Genomic DNA, 24,961 nt, shown 5'->3' on the forward strand with positions numbered 1-24,961 from the left:
AGGTTTTGGATCCTAATCTTATGCACCCAAGATGGCCTCGAAAGACGACAAGGGGAGAGAAGACTCGGATGACCTTGGGCTAAAAAACACGCTTCTTCTTTTACCAACTGACTCTTATGTGTGCTAATCTAGACTTTGCAAGCACTCATGTTTAAGAGACAATGTTTAATTCCAACTTGAAGTGCCAACAAAAGTAAATCGATCGAAGAATGCAAACAATAAGAAGAGTTAGGGTCAACAAAAGCAAACTCGCGTGCCCGGAGGCCCTCCACGTCAAGTATCAATTAATTTTCTTTAAGGCATTCAAGATTGAGTGTGAGTTTGTTTTAAGCCCAAAACAAAAGTGTGTGAGATTCGATTTCAAGCGCGCGCTCGGAGGCTCTCCACGTCAATTGTTCTTCAATTTTAGTGCCCAAACTTGAAGTGTGATCGATTTAATCTAGAGTTTTGGCCATTTAAGAATTTTGATAAAGTTAAAGCAAACGTTCAAAGACCAAGTGAGTGAGTTAGATTGTGGAACATTTAACACCTTTTTCAAGTAGACCCATCCCCATAAATGGCGCTGAGATTGCAACCAATGGTTAATATTTGATGGGTGATTAGAAAAGAGGTGAGTCCAAGGAACTACTCAAATTGATTTTTGTAAATTTGTATTTTAACTTAACAAAGTTTCTTAAATGTCCAAAAATCAAACTTTATCTAGATTGCATGTGGAAAAGAGATTTGTTTTGTTCAATTTTAGAAGCTCCAAATGAAGTGTTTGATATTGTAATGGTTAATTGATCCTTAGCATTCAAGATTGGATTTGTTGTTTTAAGCATGCATTCCAAGGAAAGTTGATTTTAATCCATGGCATTCAAGAGTGTGTTTTGAACAACATTCATTCAATGGAAAATGTGTTTAACCATTCAAGTTCATTTTTTAGCAACATGCATTCAAAGACAAATGGTTAAGCATTCAAGTTCAGTTTTTAGCAACATGAAAACCTGCAAGAAACATGGTTAGTGGTTCCATATGTGCTCCAACCTACAATGAGACAAAAAAAAAAAAAAAGCAATTTAGTTAGTTAGCCAAAATCTTCAAAAATGAGAGCTTAACTATGGGAAAAAAAAATTTTAACTTTTTTTGTTGTTTTTCCTACGCGTAAAAATGTTTAAAATGGTCTAAATCGTACGGAACCACTAAAAGTCAAATTTTGATTTACACTTTTTTTTTTTTTTTTTTTTAGCTACAAAGTGTAGAAATAAAGATTTTAAAACAGAAATGCAACATAAGCAGGCAGAGACGACAGTCTATCAAGCGGAGACGCCAAAATATGAAGACGCTGAAATACAGAGACGCTAGTATTCGAAGACGACAGAACAGATTTGCGGCGTAGAAAACAGGTGACAAGCAGAGACGCCGATTTGAAAAGATGCGAATTTTCGCAGACGACGATTTGGATTGGTGGTGGCGGAGACGTCGATTTGCGCAGACGCGGATTTTCGCAGACGATGATTTGGATTGGCAGTGGCGGAGACGATAGAACAGGTTGCAGACGCCAAAACTGCAGAGATGACACTGCGCGAAAAAAGTTGAAAAACGCAAAATTTTTTCAGAATTTTTAAAATTTTTTGCTATTTTTGGATTTTTAGATGGTATTTCTTCTTCCTAAGTGCGTTCTTTAACCTGCAAAAATAAGCAAAACACCCTACAACACACTCAAACAACAACAAACATTAGATGGTTAGAAAAAATGACATATAGATGAAAATGGATGATTAAATGACCCATAGTGGGGTCCCACCGGGCGTGCCAAAATGTAGAACAAGATTTAGTATGCAAAGAATATTAACAAATAAAGTAAACATTCACAAACCAAAAACTAAATTCACATATATGCTTAGACAAAGAAAGCAAACAAGAAGTGCAAACCTCACAAGAGAAAACACTCCATGCTTTCTAGATTTTGTAGATGTGTCCTTTTGTTGTGGATGTATGCTCAAGATGCTCAAAAGTTGCTTCAATGGAGATGGGTAATGGCAAATTGGTAGCTTTGTGAGCTCTCAATTTGGCATTATAAGGGTAAGATTGATGGCATTGGTTCTCAAAATAGCATGGTAACTTTAGCTCAAAGATTGTTGATGATATGGCTTGGGATGGGATTCAATTTATAGGCTAAGGGGTAGAGGGATGGAGGGCTTAGATGCAAGGATGGATGAAGGCTTAAGGAGGGCTAGGATGCACTCAAAGGAGAGCACATGGATTGTGCTTGTTTAGCACCAATGGGAAGGTGACACTTGTCACAAGGAGGATGAGTGTGAGAGGGTAGGGTAAAGGTTTGGTTAAAGGCATGATGAGTGGGGTTGAGTATGTAAGAGGGATGTAAGAGGAATGAGTGTGGAAGAGGGAAGAGTGTGGAAGATGAGTGTAAGAGTCATGAGTGGGCTTGTAAGAGTCTTTTATGTTTTGTAAGAGCACTCATGACTTAGTGGTTGGGTTTTTTGAGGAGAGACTTTGGTTTGGATTAGGAAAGTCTTAAACTTGTTTAAGGAATGTGACAACATTAGGGGGTGGATTAGGCTTGGGTTTAGGATTAGATTAGGGATGTTAGAGATGTGCAAGTGGATGGCATTAATAAGGGTGGGTGAGTTAGTGGCTAAGCTTGGTTAGTATGGGTGGATGGGGTGGATTAGGCTAAATGGAGGATTAGAGATAGGTTAGGGGTTTTTGAATTTAAGGATCTCATTTATCAAAATAGATTTATTTAATAAATGGGGATTTTTGGAATTAGATAGGAGAAAAGGATTTAATTGATAAATAATAGATTATTTGATTTATCAATTAGGACTATAGATGATTAATTAAATTAATCAACTAGGGATGGCAAAGGATTAATTAAATAAGAATTTAATTAATGATGCCTTTAGAGATGGCTAAATTAGATTACCAAAGCAGTGTAATCAAATTTAGGTGTCTACAATTTCCACACCCGAGTTTCCTTACATAAAGCAATAGGAATTTATAGGAGTTTCTTGGCTAAGGTAGGAGTGCTAGAATGTGTCTCACATATACCTTGATGTGCCTCTTGTAAGGTAGTTCCAATTTCATTGCACTCAAGACATCTAAGTAGAATACTATTGAGACCTCTTCAATATAAAACATTAGCGATAATGATGTAAACTAGACTTGGGATATGAAAGTTTTGTGTGATTTTTTCAATAGGTCAAGAGGTAAGGTATCATTTTAGAGATAGGAAACTATGTTGGCATTGCACAGGGAATTAGAACTAGTAATATGACAAATAAGATCTAGTTGTTGTACTTCATAACTAAGTACCAAGAGGGGTTCTACTAAGAACTCGCAATATGCAACATTTTGTGGCATATCTAAAAACAGAGACTATGGTAGCCACAACATTCACAACTCTATTGTTATCTCTAGAAACTTTCTCAAACATTAACATTGTGAATTATAATTTGAAATCATCCACCATTATCTTATAAGATAGAAAGTTTTCATCTTTTTTATTATAGTCATCATTAACTTGTCTAATTACTAGCTAAGATTTAATTAAGGCACAAAGTTCTAAGGTTTTCTATTTTACCACCATAAAAAGTCTAATGATAAGTGCTTTATACTCTACTATACTATTGGTACATTAGAGGTATAACTTATATGCTCTAGGTTTGCAATTCCCTTGTGGTGTGACAAAGAGTATATCATCATCACAACCACTCTTTGAGTTATAACAATAAAAGTACAAAGTCTAAGGTGATATGGGTTACAGAGTGAAGATTGATTTGTCAATAAGCTTAGTGATAAGGGGATGCTCATCATCTATAGGAGCATCTACAAGATGATTTTTTATTACTTTTCCTCTATTGTTTTTTTCTCTTTGTAGACTTAGTGTCAAAATCACTTAGTACTGTGGCCCATTTAGCTAGTCATCCTATACCCATGATGTCATCCTTGTCCCAAGTATGGATCCTAGGTAGTAAGATTGAAAAGTTTAGCATTTTGGCTCTATAGTTTGTTCTTTTAATTTTTTCTAGTTAGAATATTGTTTTGGGTTAGAAAATATTAGTTATTTCAAATTCCTTGCATATCGTATTCTTGTTCATTTAGTCTTGTCATCATTTAAGTTTTCTTGACCCCTTAGCTCACCAGAGTGCTAGTAGAAGTGTGGTGGTGCAAGGAACGGTTAATGCACCATTAAGGTTGGTGAACTTTTCCTTCTCCACACAATATATACAAATTGATAACACATTGAAGGCCTTAGATGCCATGACATATTACCTATTGTACAAACATGTTTTAGGTAAACTGAAAACAACTATAGAAATAGTACAAAGTTAACTTTAAACTATGAGTTTATTCTCATTCATTACAAGATTGACCTTGAGTGGCATTTATAGAAATGAATTTAAATAGGTAAGCTATATTTTCAAGGAAATAACAAAAATATGGAAGGGGTTGTGAATGCATGTGTAACAATGAGGAATAAATGGAAAATTGATAGAGATAAGTGTAAATGAACAGAAGCCCAAGTAAATAGAGATGCGGGCATGAATGCAATTTAGCACAAGAGCACCACTTACCAATACAATATCACATATTAAAAGAATCCACTAAAACAAACATACAATTAAATGAAAATGATATGGATATGAAAATTTCAATATTGCAAAGCTAAAATTGTCTACTAAGACATTTGTGTATGTTGGTTGTTGCACCAAAAGATCAACCTATTTATGTTCAATGCAACTACTTGAGTTCTACAAAATGGTAGATGATTAAGCCATGTTCTGAACCCCCAAGTGTCACATTGCACATCACCAAGATACCAAGGGCACACACCTTTCAACAATTCCACCAACACATGTGTGGGGTTTGAAACTATGACCTAGGCACTTATACCAATTTTTGGTTGTCATTCCACCAAAGGATCAACCCATTGATAGTTGATTGAACCCCTAGACTTATAGAACATGGGAGGCAATGGAGCCATGTCACAAACCTAAGTGTCATATTGTACATCACAAGGAGATCAGGATTGCACACATTACAATGAACAATGTAAGGTGACATATGATAATTATTAAGTGGTATGTAATTTCATCCTTTAAACAAATGACCATTATTTATGGAGGTCTTCCACAAAATTGTTCTAGCTACCCCATATTGGAGCACAAGCCTTAAGGTTGAACCTCTTTGGCTAAGAGCCAAGGACTAAGGGGTACCCATTCCACCAAATTTTCTCAAAGCACGATCTTGGCCTCATCCATTTTCAATGTTGAAGCCCTAAACTCAACAATAATTGATCCTTAATGGACTCTTTAAGAACCTTTCAACTTCACTAGTAGACCAAGGGCCCATTGGCAATAAATGACTATTTTAAAACTTAATCAAATCAACAATTGAAGGTCAAATTTAGCTAATGACAATAGGAAAAATATTTACGCTTTTAGTATAGAGGAATGTGAATTTTATATTGACATTTTCCCACTAACCCACATCATGATTTCATATTATTCACAAGATTGTTTTTCTACATGATACAAGAGTCATGTCTTGGGATGAAACCTCTTCAACTAAGAGTGAAGGAGTAGGGGTTATCTATATTTTCAAAGTTGCTTAGGGCATGAATCTCATACTCATCCCTCATGGTGTTGGCACTTTGCACTCAACAAGACTTGATCTTTGATGGGCTCATTCAAAACCAATGACCCATTTAGACTCCCATAATGTTCAAGTCAAGTTTAAAGAACAAAGTAAGGGAATAGAAATTTAGTGTGTAAATTCATAAAAACAGAGCTCACACCATGAAACTCTAGTAACATGAGAAACAATAAATATCTCTTTAAAAACTCTTCCATCATGATATTGTCAATCCAATATTCTAACTACAATTTAAATCATTTTATTTATTAATTGAAATTCAAGATACAAACTATTTTGTTTCTCAACTAAAGGTTTTTCTATCAAAATCAAATTCTTTTATATGTCTATGTTGACCTAGTGGTGGAGAACTTGTACTCTGGAAAAATAGGTCACAAGTTCCAAATGTGTGCGGAAGTAGAGTATGTATCCCTCATTTATAGCACATCAATGTGCCTTTCATAAGGACTACGAGATAGTCTTATATTACTACAAGCCTTTTGTAGACTCATAAACTGATCATCCAATATCATAGATCCATTCTTGTTTTTGTTTCCATCTAATTATTAGGCATGACTAAGACCCATAACTATCTAGCAAACTACATCGTAAAAGATATATGAAAAGTTTAAAAAAAGAAACAATGTCTCCTTCTCAGTAATGTAAGATATACTTTGGATTTACTATTTAGACCTTGCCTACAACTAAGAACCAACAACTAAAAAATATCCCTTCTTGCCAAAATGTAGAAATGAATATGAATTCCAATCAATTGATATAGGGGAAAGGAGCTAGTTGTTGCCCATGTTCAAATGACCACCGCATCCTACCATTACCTATCCCCTTGCCTGCAACTAAGAACCAACAACTAAAGAATATCTCTTTTTGCCAAAATGTAGAGATGAATATGAATTCCAATCAATTGATATAGGAGAAACGACCCAGTTGGCACCCATGTTCTAATGATCGCCACGTCCTCCTGTTACATAGCCCTCCCAATTACTGCTCATAAAAGCCCCAAAAATGATAGCACATGTAGTAATAGTCGATCACACTAATAGTTGAACACTTTTTATCTTTATAGGTTGTTGATTGGTCCATTTGCGCAAAAGGAACTATTTTTTTGGTTAGCGGCTATTGGGGGAGAACATAACGAGCTCTGGGCGAATGTTTTAAAATGACACAGCAACATCTATACAGCCACGAAAATGCACTTCCATATGAAGGAGAGGACTTAGTTAATTTTTAAAAATTTAGAAAAAGCAATGTAAAGGAAGTGCATTTTATCGTGGCTTTATAGCCACGTTATAGCCACGGGCCTCTTAGACCACCTTGCACTCTACGAGTGAGTTCTACAGAGAATTCCTTAAATGCAAAGCCGAAAGATTAGCTTAAGTTCTTCACTCACCTACATAGATTCAACAAAAAGATCTGCAAATTCCAACTTACAAATTAGAAGTTATAGGTACCTGATATTAACCTAGACGGCTACTAGGTAGTCTCCCGTATAAGGGATGAACATGAATTCCGATCAGTCATCTTCATTGGGCGAGACAAGAGTGGGCTTTAATAAAAACACAGGGCGACTGGCACGTTGTCATAATTGCAGCAACTGCAGCATTTCCGTATACCCTGTTTTGAAACAAAACTTTACGCCGCCTCCTCTGCAACTCCAAGACGTGCTGTGGGTGAAGAGAAATGCTATGAGCCGCGCGTGCCTTGTCATCATTTTCTCTCAAGTCAATTGCGCAGGCGCTCCTCACGTCTCCATCCATTCATTCACACTTCCCCAACGCTCCTCGACATTTCATATGCCTCACCATTAAACCACATTCTGCAAGATTCCCCATTACCACAAAATGTTGCTGCTCTGTAATCTGCCATGTCTCTGCTTCGTTATAGCCATGTTTCTTCATCTTGCTCTGTCTTGCTCTTCCCCTGCTCTGCAAAAAGACACGACTTTTCCCCATGCCCAAAATGTTAGAGAGGCAGAGCAAGATTCCAAAACATGGTGTGTTGCCAGATATGGAACGGATGGCATCAGTTTGCAGGCGGCATTGGAATGGGCCTGCGGCGAGGGAGGTGCAGATTGTGCGCCAATACAGCCCGGTGGATTTTGTTATGCCCCAAATACGCTATTTGCCCACGCTTCCTACGCTTTCAACGCCTACTATCAAGCCGCCATGGAAGCTCCCCAATCCTGTGACTTCAGGGGCGCTGCAATGCTCATTTATGTCGACCCAAGTGAGTTTTGTTTTCTTCTTCCCTCCTCGTATGCCTCAATCAATGTTTGCTTCATCAATCTTTGTTTCATCTTGTCATCTAATTCATGTGAGGTTTTTCTCTGTTCATATGCCTTAATCTTTCCTTTGATTTATGTTGGCCCAAAGTGATTTTTTTATCTTCCTATGCCTCATTCAAACGCCATGAATGCTTTATTCATCTTCTCATGTTGACCTGTGTGAGTTTGATTCATGTTGACCCACGTGAGTGTTTTTTCTCTTGATGTGCCTTAATCTTTTGCTTCTTGAATGTTTCATGCCTTAATCTTTGCTTCATTGATGTTTCCGTGGACAGGTTATCCGGGCTGCTCTTATGTTTCAGGGTGAGTTTGAATGATCTCTGCCTGCATTGGGCAATGCTCTGTTTCATCCCCTGTTATGTCAGAGCCCTGAAGCTCATATTTTGTATGGTGGGTATGAGACATTTTGAGTGTTTGTTCACTGATAAACTGATGGAATGGTATATTTGCAGGTCTGGAGAGGCGAGCGTGGTGGATGACATTAATGGGGGAGTGCGGAGATGCTCAAAGCCGTGCTGCCATTTGGGTGTGTTGCTGCTTTTGTTGGTGATCTTTGTTGCGTTGACCTCAACACTCTGAATGGCATTGTGGATAATACGAATGGTTTTCAAAGGTGCTGCTGCTGGGTAACTCCATTGCAGTGTGGATTGAAGAAGGTTTCAGTGTTGGTAAACTGTAAGATTGGTTTTCTGTATAATTGAGTAGAGGTAGAGAGGAAGATAGTGTAGCAGACGTCAAAGGTCAAATTTCAATTTTTGAATTGAATATTTGTAGCAGACGCTTTCCAATGAGAAAATGATACTACTTCCAACCTTGTAATCAATGCTGGTGGTTTAACCGGAGAAAAGGCATTATGGTGCGTGTGTCGATGTTATTGTTTTCGAGATGGAAAGTTTCCTTTCGCTTCCGAGTTTATTTCTGCCAACCGAAAATTTGAGAGGAAGGTGTTTTTTTTTTAATAATAGGAAAAAAAAGAAAAGAGCAAACTTTTTTTTTAAATGATTGACAAAGGTTGGGGTTCTATGGAAGAGTGTGCACTTCTTATAAAGTAAAAATAATGAATTTAGACTACAAACACGGGGAGCAATGCATATATGTTGTTACCTTTGGTCCATGGAAGGAGGCTTTCTATAAAATAGAGAGGAAGTCATTTGTTATTTTTTAGGCAATATTTTGAAGTTACGAGCTCCATGACTTGTGTAGTATAGTTCAAGCTCTAAAATTTAGCTCCAAAATTTAAGGAAGGTGGTGGTCTCATGAAAACAATAACTATCTTCTAAACATTGTGCATTAAAAATAACTTGAAATTACATTTCCTCTACAATTATTTATAACAAACAATCTAAAATTCAAATATTTAACAAGTGACATAAAACATTCCTAAGCTAGTAGGACAATTTCCAGGCCCACCCCTTTTTCACTCGCTTGATAATTACTAGGGGCTTCTATTTTGGAGGAGAAGATTCCCAATTATCTAATAGCAAAACAAAATTTTGCTCATGACACCACCCACTTCCTCAAAAATATAGTGCAAGCCCCCCTTGTGGATCCTTGCCTAAATAGACCAGAGATGGATTTCACGAATATGGGACAATAATGTATTTTTTGTAAGAGGCAATCGATCTAATTATGTTATGAATAATAGCTATGTAGTCGTTAGAGGTAACTTATTCCTTAGTTAATCTTAGAGATTAGATAGTCATTTACTATTCTTTGTAAGAAACACCTAATTGTTCTCAAACAAAACATGTGTACCTTTCTCTTTGTAGGTTTTGAACATGTGACCTTTGAGTATGAAGATATTGAGGATCTTGATAGGGTCAAGTTTGCGAAGGTAAAAGTGAAGGGACATACAAAAATATGGTAGCAAGAGATTCAATTTGAGTGAAATAGAAGAGGGAAGGACAAAATTGTCAATAGGATCAGAGGATAGCTAAATCGAAGCAACAATTCATTCCTATAGAGAGTATGAGCTTGATTTGCTAAAGAAAATGCAAGGGTTGAAGCAAGGGGGAAGATTTGTACAAGAGCATATATCAAGGAGTTCTACTGATTCCTCATAAGAATCGGCAATGTGGAAGCTAATAAGGAGAAAGTTATCTGTTATCTTAATGGGTTGAGACCAAGCAATCAATAGGAGCTGAGTCTAGTTTGGATGAACAATATTGAAGAGGCACATCAGTTTGCCCTAAGATTTGAGGAAAAATTGAACAAGAAGTTCAATAACTAGAATAGTGGAAGAGGTCACGGTGGAAGATCTGGCAGACCATCTTATGGAAGCCAAAATGATGATCAAAAGAACAATGATGAAACAATGATGAGGCTGGTAGTAGCAATCAAAACTAGAAGGTAAATAATTCCAATTGTTTTCATGATCAGAACAATAGAGATCTGAGAGGAAGAGAAAGAGGACACGGATATGGAGGAGAAGGTTTTTCATGGAAAATGTTTTCATTGAGGAGAAGAAGGGCATAGAGCATTTGAATGTTCCCGACAGCAAGGAAGGATAGATAGAAGAATTGAAGGCTAGGCCAAAGTTGCATAGGTTGATGAAGATGTTGAAAGAGGAGAATAACTAGTTAATCAAAGAGTCTTGCTAAGTGGTGAGAATGAACCTGATCAAAGGAGGAGTCTTTTTTGCACAAGGTGCAAATGTGAAGATAAGTGTTGTGATGTGATCATTGATGGTGGAAGCACTAAAAATCTGGTGTCAGAAAACATGGTCACGAAGTTAAATCTCAAAAGGTAGAAACATGTGCGTCCATACCATATTTCTTGGGTGCAAGATGACCACAAGGTCATGGTCAATGAGAAGTGCCTAGTGAAGTTCAAGATCGAAAGTTACTAGGATGAGGTGCTTTGTGATATCATACCTATGGACATATGTCATATGTTATTGGGTAGGTCGTGACAGTTTGATAGGCACACTATACATGATGGGTGAGCGAATGCCTACACTCTGACAAATGATGGAGTGAAACATAAGTTAAAGTATTGAAGGATGAAGAAGAAAACATATGTAGTGCTACCAAAATATGTTTTGTTGATGGGAAGGAGTTTCTCAAAGGTATGAAGCATGAGCATATCTGTTTTGTTGTAATCCCAAAATATGGTAAAGAACACGTATTGGAGGTACCTGCAGAAGTTGCTTTTTTGTTGGGAGAGTTTCCTGATATTGTGTTAGATAATATACTTGATGGATCACCCCAATGATGAAGATTAATCACCAGATGGACTTGATCCTAGGAGCCAATTTTCCAAATAGGGTAGTGCACAAAATAACACCAACAGATAGTAAGGAGTTGAACAAACAAGTGCATGAGTTAATGTAGAAGGGGTTCATCCGGGAGAGTCTGAGTCCATGTGTTGTACCGGCAATATTAGCACCAAAAAAGAATGGAGAATGGAGGATGTGCACAAATTCGTAGGTTATCAACAAGATCACAATCAAGTACATATTTCTATTGCCAAGGATGAATGATATTATGGATTGTTTGAGTGGAGCTATGTATTTCACAAAGATAGATCTCAAGAGTGAGTACCATCAGATTTGCATCCGAGAAGGAGACTAGTGGAAGACTTCCTTCAAGACAAGGGAAGGATTGTATGAGTGGATAGTCATGCCTTTTAGGCTAACCAATGCACTGGACACTTTTATGAGGCTCGTGAATGAGGTACTAAAGGAGTTTCTAGGTAAGTTTATCATTGTTTACCTAGATGATATATTGATCTTTAGTAAGACATTCAAGGAGAATTTGATGCATATTTGCAAGGTATTTGATAAGTTGAGGGAAGAAAAGTTGATGATAAATCTAAAGAAGTGTAGTTTTGTGAAGAAGGAGATGGTGTACCTAGAATTTGTAGCATCAACAGAAGGTTTGAAAATGGATCTTAAGAAAGTGAAGACTATCCTTGAATGGCCTACTCCAAGGAGTGTGACCGAGATAAGATCTTTCCATAGATTGGCTAGTTTTTACAAAAAGTTTACAAGAGGTTTTAGCAGTATTTGTGGACCCTTGACTGAGACAATGAGAGGGAATAGGAAATAATTTAAGTGGATTATAGGAGTAGATAAAAGTTTTAATCTATTGAAACAAAAAGTTACAAAGAAGCCTATTTTAGCACTTCCAGTTTTTAATAAGGTGTTTCAAGTAGACTACGATGCTAGTAGTACTACAATAGGATCTATTCTGAGCCAAGAAGGTAGACATATTGCTTCTTTCAATGAGAAGTTGAATGATGCCAAAAGAAAATAATATGTTTATGATCAAGAATTTTACGCTATAGTTTAGGCATTGAAGAAGTGGAGACACTATCTTCTTCCTAAGGAGTTTGTTTTGTATACTGGTAATCAAACTTTGCAATATTTGAATAGTCACGAAAAATTGAACCAAAGATATTCAAAGTGGGTAGAGTTTTTGCAGAGTTATACATTAGTTTTGAAACATAGGAAAGGGAAGTCTAATAGAGTTGCAGATGCTCTTAGTAGAAGACAAATTTTCCTGACGGAAATACATATTGAGGTGGTTGGGTTCAAGGAACTCAAGAATTTGTATCTAGAGGATCCTGCTTTTGGGGAAGCTTGGAAAGCTTGTACAAAACCTATTACATTTGACAGGATGAAGTGGTTCAATTTTATAATCCAAGATGGTATGCTATTCAAAGGAAGTTGATTATGCCTTCCCATAATTTCTATGACAGAGAATCTCATCAAGGAAAAGCACAATGGAGGGTTGGTTGGATATTTTGGCAGTGATAAGACCATTGCTTTGGTTACCAAGAATTATTACTGGCCATACTTGCAACTAGATGTGGAGAGGTTTGTGCAAAGTTGTAGAGTATGTCAGATGGAAAAAGGAGTGAAGCAAAAAATTGGGTTGTATCGGGTGCCATTACCTATACCAGAGAATCTGTAGGAGGATGTCAGCATGGATTTCGTTCTTGGTTTACCAAGGGCACAACGAAGGCATTATTCCATATTTGTGGTGGTTGATAGATTTTTAAAAATGACACATTTCATTCTATGCAAGAAGACTAGTGATGTTGTTCATGTGGCAGAGTTGTTTTTCAAAGAAGTTGTGAGACTACATGGTTTGCCAAAGAGTATAATTTTTGATCAAGATACCAAGTTTGTTGGGTATTTATGACAAACATTGTGGAAGAAATTGAAGATAGATTTGAAGTTCATCACATCATCCATAAATTGATAGACAAACCAAAGTTGTGAATTAGATTTTGGGGAATTTTCTTAGATGCTTAGTTGGAGATAAATCAAAGGGTTGGGATGTGATTTTACCACAGATAAAATTTGTATACAATAAGTTGGTCAATTGGAGAGCTGATAAATCACCATTCTAGGTTGTATATGGGAGCAGTACTAGAAATGTGTATGAATTAAGGTAGTTGGATGAAGGAGAAATAAGTATTGCTGACGCGGAAGATTTTGTTGAACATTTGAAGAACATCCATAAGGAGGTGAAAATGCACATTACAAATATGAATATGTAGTACAAGGCTAAGGCAGATGTGAAAAGGAGGTATAAGGAATTTAAGATTGAAGATGAAGTCATATTTCATTTGAGAAAGGAGCATTTTCTAGTGAGTATATATAATAAGCTAAAAATGAAAAAGTTTGGATTGTGCAAGATAGTAAAAAGACATGATTCTGGAAATGCCTATCAAGTGGAGTTGCCCGCTGAACTGAATATTTCACTAGTATTTAACATTTCATATTTGATAGATTATTATGAAGGAAGTGATGCAGATGAAGTTGCAAAAGCATAGTGGAGAATTCCTGCAGCTAGTTTAACCAGAAAGGAGATTGAGGAGATATTGGACATTTGTGTTAGCAAGAGCATAAGGAATATAACATATGAAGAGTATCTGGTCAAATGGAAAGGGTGATCAGTAGAGGATTCATCAAGGCTAGCAAGGGAGGAGGTTGACTCTCTTGTTTTTTCTTTGAACACCTCAGACGCGACAGTCTCACTTCCCAAATTACCATGGGTGTCTAATGCAGGAGCATCCTGGGTGTAAGAGCAATATTGCATCATCGAAGAAAAATATTTCCTTTTTGTTTCTTGAACGAGTTTTCTTAGTGCAAAGTTGTTGTTTCTAGAGGCTTGCTACTTAGTAAGTTAGTCACACGAGCTTAGAATGCCCTAATTTAAGAGGTGGATGTTCATCTTGGATATATTAGTCTTCCAATTGAGGCTCAGTGCCATATTATGAGTATTCATGGAGTTATTGTGGATTTTTGGTGTGCAATTTTGGTATAAATAATTCAGGCTCAACATTGAAGGCCTTAGAGGCCTTTGATGGACTCTGAAATGGGGTTGACTAGAGCTTGCACAAGTCTGGTCCTATAAATCAGAAGCTAGGGATTTTGAAAAGTGGTAATAACAACCAATCAGAGCAATGGTTCAAAATTTATGGCCTTCCGAAGTTAGGTAGACTAGAATTTCCAAAATAAGTGTTAAAAGTATATCAAGCCAACTCTATATGTAATTTTAGAGTTAGTTTGTCTCAAGGGTTAGGGTTTGATGTCTAGAAACTTCCTAGATAGAATACAAATGCCTATATAAGGAATGCTCATACATTGTCTAAGACAACTTTGGGTGATAGTTCGTAGCTCTGTGTAGAAAAGTATTGTAAGGCACCCATGTGGGTTTGCATATTCTATTTCAAAATTTTGTAATTTTGTATTTGTAGTGATGATAAGAATCCCATATTTTGTTCTCATAAATTGTTGTTATTTCTTTGTTTCTGTTATTTATTTGTGGAATTAAGGGTTGCAGCCTTCATCATCAAGCTAGTGAGAGTTTATTACATCCTCCGTGATGTATAAAAAATCATTTTTCTAACTCAAGTTGGATTTTCTTGAGGCATGGGAAATAATAAAAATCACATTCTCCATATCAATGTAAACAATATTTTTGTGGTGAAATAAGTTTGGATGTAGTAAAAAGCCTAAGTCATTAGGAGCGTTAAATCTTGGAGGAGATCTATCGTATTTGAAAGGAAGAAGGAACACAACTTTATAATTAAACATTACACAATGGTGATCTTAAAGGATAGCATTATCGGTAACCACTTGAATGACATCTTAAATAGTTTATGACAATAGTGTTTTATTAGGAAAACAAGTTTTGAAGGGCCCCTAAAACTCTTTAACTTTCCAAATACTAATAAAAAATAAAACCAAAGAAAATCTAGCCAACCAACAAGATAACAAAAGAATAGGTTTTGGACACAAGGACCTGAACCCCACAATCACAAATTGGCAGTGACAAAAAATGAAGCAATCAAGCACCAACTGCCCATGGCTAAGAAGAAGCATCAACCCTAAGATTTCCCCTTGGATCCCAACTTATGAGATCTATGAGACATATCAAAAGAAAGAGAAGGTTTCTTTGAATGTTTACTTTTTACTATAATCAATCCATCTTCAACCTTGGTTGTCACGGCCTGCCAAGCCAATGAATCTTTAGAGCCAACATAAGCAGAGCCAACACCTATAAAAAGTAACATTTGCAAAACCACCAAAGATAGAAGTCACCCTGAGGGGGTCAAAGTTAGCAACAAGTGAATTCGCACAAGTATCCCCAATTGCTCAGGTAGTACCTACATCAACAATACTTTGAACTGCAACACCTAGCTGAGAAATGTCCACCCTCTTGACCGAACTTGAGCCATTAGGATCAACAAAAGAAGAAGACAACTTCACGAAACCCACTGGATCAACAACAATAACCTTGTCCTGAGAAGGGATAGAAGAGGGGCGTCCACCCCTTCTAGGGGACCCTTATAAAAATTATGAAGGATTCTCCTCATCCTAGGGGGAAGATTTAGTAATTGTATAATGTTTCAATGAGGCTCCTTTCCACCATGATGAAGGCTTCTTAGATTTAACCCTATTGCCACCATACTTTACTGCCACATGACCTATTTTAAAGCAAAACTCTGCATCTAAAGGGGAGCCCTTCATAATCAAAAGGTTGAATCCAAGACCCCTTTGGAGAACAAAGTTTAATCTCTATCGGAAAGACCTTGGGGGCATCAATGTCAACCAAAATTTGAGCAAAGGTAGTTTGAAGAATATCAGAAGATTCATAATCAACCATTAAAAATTCTCCTAATGCCTCCCCAATTTATTCAAGAACAAAATCTATTCAAAGATGAAGAGGAAGGTTAGGAAGGCGAATCCAAATTGACACCTTATAAATGGATTCTGAAAATGGATTGAAGTCCTGATGCCATGGTTTAATCATCAAGGGAAAACTATTTTTCCAAGTAAAAAAATGGTCACAAAGGATGACTCTTCTATGCTCTAGATTATCAAATTTGTCAATAAAGAAGCCCTTAGCTAGAGAAAGATTTGGACAAAGTCAATAATATAAGTTTCCCGGTGCTTAGAAACCCAAGCATTGAGCCCCAAAAGCGTCAGCCAGAATACTACGAACCTACAAAAAACCACATCATCAAGGAGAGTATTATTCCTTTGGTCAATATCCAAAATAGTCTATTACTCTAGATTAATCATAATGGAGAGATGAACCGAGAAAGGATCAATCCTTCCAATTGAATCCCTAGAAACCTTGGACAAAGTAAGGGTATGGGCATGAGAAGGAGCCAAATTATCTGTACAACTCCCAAACAATTTTCCAACTACAGGAGCCTTCACTCCTAAACCAACAAGCCCAAGAACCTCTACACCAGCAACTTGCTGGTCAGGACACACCATGCCCCCACCAAGTGACGGGGCAGCCATGCCTGCACATACAACAGATGTGCAAGTACCCGTAGGAGGAGAAATGATAGCTATGTCTGATCCATTTCATCCATGCATTGAATCTCCAGCACCACGGCGGGGGGGAATATTTCCCATAGTACTAGCACCATTAGCAGAAATGACCCAAGAAGAACCGTCAGCGACCGAGTCCCCTCCATCCCTCTTCCCTGCAGGAGCACAACGATTTCCCCCATTGTCATTTAAAATTCTGTTATGCGCGGGAGAACTCAAGACAATGGTGCACTACTCTTAGCATCCTTATAGTTTATGACTATAGTTGAAGAAAGAGATAAGTAGAGATATTTGTGTTTCTTGAGAAACTTGTACATTTCCATATAAGTTAATGAGTGGGATAATTAACTTTGACCTGGTACAAAGGAGTCTTGATAATCGAATAATGACATTGATGTTGAAAATGAAGAATAGCATGTTCATCATCGTTAACCCAAGAAAATAAATGTTGGTGATGATGATGGATAAATGAGATAAATGTAATTCACAATTGACACAAGTAAAGGTTAAAAAACAAGTGCAAGCTTTTCTAATTTGCATAGTCAAGAGTAAAATATGTTAGGAAATCACTTCATGATAGTCATGACAATGAAACCTTACATTCGAACAAAAGTTCAAAAAGAAGAGTAACTCCTTAAATTATAAGAGTTAATGAAAAAATTCATCACAAAAATTGTCTATCTTTAAGAGAAGATGTGGTTTGATCAAACTAGATTTGAAGTTGAAATGTCTTATCTTTTTTTTTTTTTCAATCAAAAATTGAATTTGTGAAACTCTCTAATACTTTAGTTCCTTATAACAATAAGCACATTTATTTACTTCAAACCAATCTAAGAGACACCAAGCCTCATAGAGGAGATGGTTTAGTTTTCAATCAATCAAACATTTAACCTCCAATACTCATCTTCAATTTGAACCCTTCTACAATTCTCTCTTTTAGCAAAATAAAGCCCCATTGGCAAAGCTTGAGCTTCTACCTCATTGTGAAAGCAAATGGTAGTGATGGTTCAATTGGTGATGATTAATAAAATAGTTGAAGATCATAGTAAGATAGAGATAACGATGACAATTATAGTGGTAGTAATGACAATGGAAATGTAGATATTAATGTTGATGGTGATGCTATAAGCTTTCAAATGATGGCTTATCACCCATTGAACCATCACAACACAAGTTTTGCTAGGTCGATGGGCTTACAAATATATCACCTCGAGAAATTCTTGATTCATCATTCCTTTAAACATCGCCTAGATGTAATATGAAAATGCATCCATGCATGAAATATGGATTGATAATGATCAAGCACAAATTATGTAGTTCATTCCAATAAAACATTGTATAATAAACTATACAAAGTCTATACACTTATATTTATTGACATCACAATGACACATCTAATAACACTAGTTTCACCACTTTCATTACCATCCCATACCCACCCTAAGTACCCACGCACACTATCTCAACATTAATTGATTAGATAAATTATTCTCATTTAATTAATTAGAACTTAACCTATAAAAGTCCTTTCACCGTTAAAGTAATTTAACAAAATATCTAGTTATTAAACTATAATTCTCTCTTTCAGCCAAAGAAAGCCCCACTAACAAAATTTGAGCTTCTACCATGTTCTTAGAACTAATAGTGTTAGTGGTAGTAATAGTGATTGTTACAACAAAGGTTGGGAAAATAACAACATGGTGACAATGATGACAATAGTAATGAAAATGCAATGAAGATACTAATAGTAATATTGATGGTGGAAACAATATTGGGGTGTGTGCAACAAGTTGGTGAACAAATTAGTGTACACCCCATGAAAAAAACCAAAAACTCTCAATAACCTGATCAAGTTATTCCAAAAATTAAATGGCGGCCAAGCTTGGTATCCAAGCCTAGCCATATCAATATTAAAATAACCTAATCAGGTTTTATAAAACCTAGTTAAGTTATTTTAATATTTTGTCTTAAAAACCCGATCGGGTTGTTAAGAATTACATATTATTCTTGTTGTCTGCATTTGAGGGCATTCCCCCCCCCCCCCCCCGTCAAAATGCAGACCCACAACAACAAGGGATTGTACAAAGCACAAACCCAATCAAGTTTGTAAAAATAAATAGCATTTTTAGCTTTTTCCTCCATGGCGCCCCGTAAACAAGGTATGTAATCTTTTTTTTTTTGTTTATGTATTTTTTCTTAATAGTTTGTAATTTGTTTTCCTATAATTTTTTAAAAAATAATTTATATTAGATGCATCAACGAATCCAATAAAATGAGCTAGAGCCAAAAGACCACCTCTAGCACAAACAAGATAATCAAAGCCTCCAGCCCCCATGAGACAATCACAAAACACTCCACCTATTGTGACACAAACAAAAAACCCTCCACCTATTATGATACAAGCACAAAACCCTCCACTCAATGTTCCCCTTCAACAACCACCACTACCTACAAACCCTCTATGCATACCATTAAATCATGCACAAGAGAACCTCAAAAACTACCTTAGATACAATACCTCTCAAATTAGCCAAATGGTTGATAGGTTGAGGTCATCTACTCTTTCTCACCACTCAACCTTGGTAGATACACTTGAACAAATGACCTGAAATATGAATGAGGTGTCTAGGGAGGTTACAAAATGGGTTTCATGGAGTGATACATGTTGTGCATTTTATGTCGATGGATTATATTATCAACAAGTGAATGATATAGACATCAAGAAAGGTGCTATATGTGCTCTTTTCACTAATCCTAATTCCAACAACTCTCTATTAGAAGCAACTAAAATTTTTCCTATTCATCAGTGCACTCACGCTAGGATGAGATCATATTTTTAGGATAAGTGGTATAGATATTTGACTTAACACCATGTAATAATTATGAGGTGCCTTTATATTTTTTGAGAAAGCTATATTGTGATTTCATCGTTGGTGAGAAGCCAAATTACTTTGACATTCATGAGTTTTGGAGTAGAGAGAAAGGCTCTACACATGATAGACCTGTGACCCTTAGGGTGGTACCACAACATGAGAGGAGATTTACAACACAAAAAACCATGTCTCATATTTTGGTCCCAACAGTCATAAAAGAGTGTATTGATTTACATACTCTTCATGGAGTTGCATCATTGATAGATGTCATCATTCAACATGACTCACAGTTAGGTGGTATTACTTCACCTACAACACCTTGACCATCATCAGATGTGTCTTTAGGGTCATTAGAGCTTGTAGAAGACCCATCATCATCACCTACATCACTAGTTTCATCCCTACTTATGCCACCTACATCGTCACATGCATCATTATAGCCTTCGGGGACCAATCAACACGTGTGTTTTAGTTTCTAACACATATGTGATGGGTGGATAGTGAGGTGACTCAAAATGGATTGACATTCCATCCATGTTTACATTGTGGGAAGACCTATTATACATCCAGAGGTGCGGATTTCACATTCACAAATGATTTGATGATGATCATCTTGGATGGAGAGGAGACAAGTTCATTTGTTTGAGTTTTCACATGTTATTATTTAATCACCTAAATATCCTAAAAGTAAATAATTTCTATTTTATAGAACTCTCTAGATTAGTATGTGAACAATATGCAATGCAGGGTACAAGTGGTAAAATAACACCACAAAGTACTCATTTTGCTAGAGGTGCGAGGCTAGGAGCAAGAACACCCAAGGTAAAGTTTTTAAAATATTCTTAAAAGTACAATAGTACATTGGCTTCAAAATATTGTTTCTTAACTGCTATGACACTAACAATCACTAGTAAATTTAAGCCTAAATTTTGATGCGAAAAGGCCAAAATGATGACCAGAGTTGGTTGAATTGGTGACTAAACTTTTTGTTGCTCTTTTTTAGATGATTTTTCGATGCAGACATTTTGCATCAAAATTTCAACTTCATAAAGGTGGACTTACTGACATGAATTTCATCGATTTCCTTGGTCCAACCTAAATGTTAGAATTCTTTAGAATAACTTAGAGTGGGGGGGGGTGTGAATCAGTTATCCAAGGTCCAATGATGTCCAATACAACTTTTTCTTCTAATCCTTAATGGCACATAACTGAAAGTATCATGCATGCAATTGAACATTAAACAATCATGAAAAGTAAACATGCATCACACCATAACACTAAGGATTTTGATGACCTAGAAACCCTTCAGGAATAAGAAGGTAAAATTGGGGTGGGGATGATGCCCACTGAATAACTGTGCAATTGATTTCAACCACTTCTGATGGTCTGCCCTGTTAAAGGCTACAACACATTGTTAAATGTGACCTTGTTAAAGGATTTCTACACCCTGTTAGGAGTGTGCCTTGTTAGAGGACTTAAGAACATTCAACTTGGAATGTCACCCTGTTAAAGGATTTACATAGAGCTGTTAGGTTCACCCAAGTCCATAGGATTTATAGTCACCTTCTCAAAAGAATCTTTCATCCCTCTCTAAGGATCTCCTATCCTCCTCCTAAGGATCTCTTATCCTTCTCCTAAGGATCTCTTTATCCTTCTCCTGAGGATCTCTTTGTCCTTCTCCTAGGGATCTCTTTATCCTTTTCCTAAGGCTTGTCCACCTAGCTGTTAAGCTAACCTAGCAATGTAGGATTTCAATATCTAATACAATCGTAACAAAGTATTTAGAAGGGTTTTGACCTAATACAGATTGTAACCCTAACTGTGCAAATTTCAGATCACTTTTCAGTTCTCTTCTTTGCTTGACTTTCCTCCTTTATGGTGCTGACAGCTTGTTCACCCTTCAAGATCTGTCTCCTTGAGTTCTTCCACTTGTTATGCCAATGCACTCTATGGTCGCTTGATCAACTCACAGTCTTGATGCTTTGTACTTTTCTCCTCTTGGCTTCTTCACATGATCACACTTATGACCAACTCCCTCTATGCATGCACATTTGATCTCTGACCTATAACTCCTTATAAAGAAGTTCTGTTCTCAATTTCCCACTCAAATCTTTTGAGAGAACGACATGATTTTCCCTCCAATTTGCTTCTTCTAGAAACTTCATAATAAATCCATTAGCATTCACTTTGAATTGGTTTGCATGGTTTACATAAAATTCAGTGACATCTACTCATCATCCTTATCATCCAACTAATTCAAAAAATTTGATGTAACAAACTTATCACTGCTGATGTGGCAAATCTTTGACTTTAATAAATAGTGCAGTAACTCGACATCCTTGTTTTACTGATGCTCAGCTCCTTCTGTGTTACTCGGCTTCTATTGTTATTTACTGGCGCTTGGCACCTGAAGAGATTCTATGAAACTCAGCACTTGAATATTACTCGGCACTTAAATATCACTCGGCTCCTATATCTTGCTCGACACTTGAAGATCACTTTGCACTTGATCTTCACTCGGCACCTGAAGGTTGCTCGGCACCTGAAGATCACTCGGCACACTCTAAAGTTGAACTTTCTTAGCTTCAACTGAGAATCTACACGACTCTAACTAGCTAGTTTAGCTCTCTCCAATGAACTTAGTTAATCCTTACATCTTTGATGTGTCTCAGTGTGTTCATCCTTTGTATCTTAGAGTATGTCATCAATATACTTAGTTCATCAATGGCTTAGCTAATCCTTATACTTCATTACACCATCGTAACTTCAACCTTTCTCTAGGTACTCTTGCTACATCTTATTGATTGCCACCTCCTTGTCAATCAACTAATAAATAGTATTTGGATCACTTAAGCAATTTTCATTCCTACAAGTAGCAAGTTTGACATCAATGAAAAAACAATGATTGAAACATTCTTTACCAGTTCCATTTCTCTTCATTCATGATCTTTTCAATCATTTCCAACCATGAACTATTATTTTCCCATTTGCGGGCGTCACTAGTTGAAATTTTGATGTAAACCTCGACCAATTTGGCATTGAAATTGCGACCAACACCCCTTAGTTTTCTACGTCGGTACCATACATTTGATGTCAAAATGAAGACATGTGCATTGAAATTGAGACCAACAATAGGTAGAAATTTTGATGAGCTGTGCCAATTATTGTAAAAGCTTTGCTCTCATAGGAGCCTTCTAAACTACACAAAATTTGATTCTAAAGCATAATTGCTCAATGCATGAGAGTTAGGGTATCATGCACATCTCTAACTACACACCATTTTTTCGTTCATCACATGATTTATTTCATACAAAACAATGGGAAGGAGGAAGAAATGTGCATGATATCCTGAGTCTCCACCAAGCAATTATGCTTTACAACTCAAATTTTGTGCAGTTTAAAAGGCTCCTATGAGAGCAAAGCCTTTGCAATAATTGGCACAACCTATCTAAATTGTGGTTCTTGAGGCACCATTTCTTGTGAAGACTGTAGGGAAAAATAAAATTAGGAAAGAATTGTTTATCAAGAATGAAAGCCAATAATTTCACTAACCAATCTCTATTTTTCAAATAGATAAATGTGACGAAAAAACTTATAGTCCCAATCACATCATCACAAGAGCACATATATAACTATAACTATAACTATAACTATAACTATGTCTAAAACCAACATAATTTACAAATATCCACAATTCAAATATTATCCCTTGATGTTTTCTTAATGCAAAGTTTTAAGTCAACTATGTTATCACCCTGGATGTAATACCAAACTATCATTAGGCTAAAGACTACAACAAGATTTACAAATGCAAGGAGAACTACCCAACCAAAGTAGAAAATGACATGAAAAGTTAACAATCTATCAATTGATTCCTCTAGATGAAATATTTCTAGCAATTGAACTGTACGCTATAGAAACAAAGAATTGCCTTAAAATTGACACCTCACTAGTTGTTCATTTGCATCTATAATGGCTTCACAAAAGTTGAAAGCTTACAATTTGTCAAGAACACAAAAGGCACTCGTAGTTCAGCCGCATCAATAAAAGTAAAGTAGTTCGGTTGCACGATGAGGGCAAGAGATTGACAATATCGATTGTGGAGTTGCAGATAGGTAAGCGATAAAACATAAAAAGGTAGTACAAGACACCATTTTCCATGTTCTACTATGATGAACTACCTTGGAGCTGGTTCTTATAAACCTTGATTGCTTAATGTTGGATTTGATCCAATGGTACCATTATCTGGAGGAGGTCCCACACCCCACTTTCCTGCTGATTCTGAAGTCACTAACAGAGCATCTTCGCTAGCTAATCTCCCTTGTGAGCTCAACTGAAAGAGAATTCTTGATTGAAGAATGTCAAAGATAGTCACGATGTGCCTATTGGCCGAAGATAGTCATGATGTGCCTATTGCTAATAGGCACATGGTGACTATCTTCGACATTCTCCTATGGCTCTTGTGGTTCTAATTTATAACATGCGGCTTCCTCTTCTTTTTTTGAGCATAAGGCTGATGTGGCGTTGTAATAAGAAATAAATGGTTTTAATTTCGATTATGTACAACACAAAGAAAACCAAAATGTAATAGCAATTTTTAACAAAAAATGAACTATATAAACTTATAAAGCTCATAATAATAATAGGCCATAAACTTGGATAGATTTTTTGTAGATTTCTAGGATGATTGGGGTGTACTTATCATCACGATCTAAATTTTGTAAGAGATTAGCATGTGTTATTTCAGAAAAGATAACCTCCTGAGAGAAATGAGCACATGCTGGTGATTGTTCACTTTATCTAATCTGGTATTTTCTTGCTAGGTTTCATATTATTAATTTATATAATATGTTATTTATGCTAGCTTTGGGGCATTTGCACATATTTCCAAACTTCACAATGCATAACTTTTTCTATAGGAATTTCAGTTACTTTCTTTAAGCTATGCCATTATTGTATGTAGCTGGGACAACATTGTGGCATCTTTGGAGGAAATTGCGCATATGAATGCTGAATGAAAATTCCATTTGAACCCTTTTTGAAGCATTTGAATGGTATTGATGAATCTCTTGAGAATACCTTTGAAAGTGTACCTATATTTTTGCTAGCATAAATATTTGTGTTGTTGGATATGCAACAGCTTGTGGTATCATTTGGGTGACATCTCAGCAATACCTTTGAAAGTGTACCTTTTGCAACATTGTCTCAGTGACAAAATATAGTTTGCATCCAATAATCATTTCAATGTTATGCTTGTATGAGGAAATTAGAGATGTTTGGTCAGGGAATTGTCAAGAGAAAAAGAAGAAAACAAGATGAAGTAATTCAATTCACTATAAAAGA

The 24,961-nt window shown here is 36.4% G+C and overlaps 1 protein-coding gene across 1 annotated transcript; it reads left to right on the forward strand.

Annotated features, from left to right (window-relative positions):
* Nucleotides 1–7,382: 7,382 nt before the first annotated feature.
* Nucleotides 7,383–8,643, forward strand: LOC149534751 (PLASMODESMATA CALLOSE-BINDING PROTEIN 5-like). Its single transcript, XM_089806067.1, has 4 exons — nt 7,383–7,884; nt 8,218–8,245; nt 8,395–8,488; nt 8,584–8,643. Exons 1-4 carry the CDS (start codon nt 7,500–7,502, stop codon nt 8,641–8,643), a joined length of 567 nt encoding a protein of 188 aa, XP_089662193.1. The 5' UTR covers nt 7,383–7,499.
* The last annotated feature ends 16,318 nt before the right edge of the window (nt 8,644–24,961 follow it).

The sequence above is a fragment of the Cupressus sempervirens genome, chromosome 10 (genome assembly GCF_028749045.1).
Source record: "Cupressus sempervirens isolate cs-2001-9-10 chromosome 10, ASM2874904v1, whole genome shotgun sequence".
In the NCBI taxonomy this organism is placed as follows: Eukaryota; Viridiplantae; Streptophyta; class Pinopsida; order Cupressales; family Cupressaceae; genus Cupressus; species Cupressus sempervirens.

Bases quoted from the DNA above. Each gene is read 5' to 3' on its own strand.
- LOC149534751 (XM_089806067.1), top strand. From the start codon at position 7,500: ATGTTGCTGCTCTGTAATCTGCCATGTCTCTGCTTCGTTATAGCCATG. The intron at 7,885-8,217 runs GTGAGTTTTGTT...TTCCGTGGACAG, and splicing joins GCTCATTTATGTCGACCCAA to GTTATCCGGGCTGCTCTTAT. The intron at 8,489-8,583 runs GTGATCTTTGTT...ACTCCATTGCAG, and splicing joins GTGTGTTGCTGCTTTTGTTG to TGTGGATTGAAGAAGGTTTC.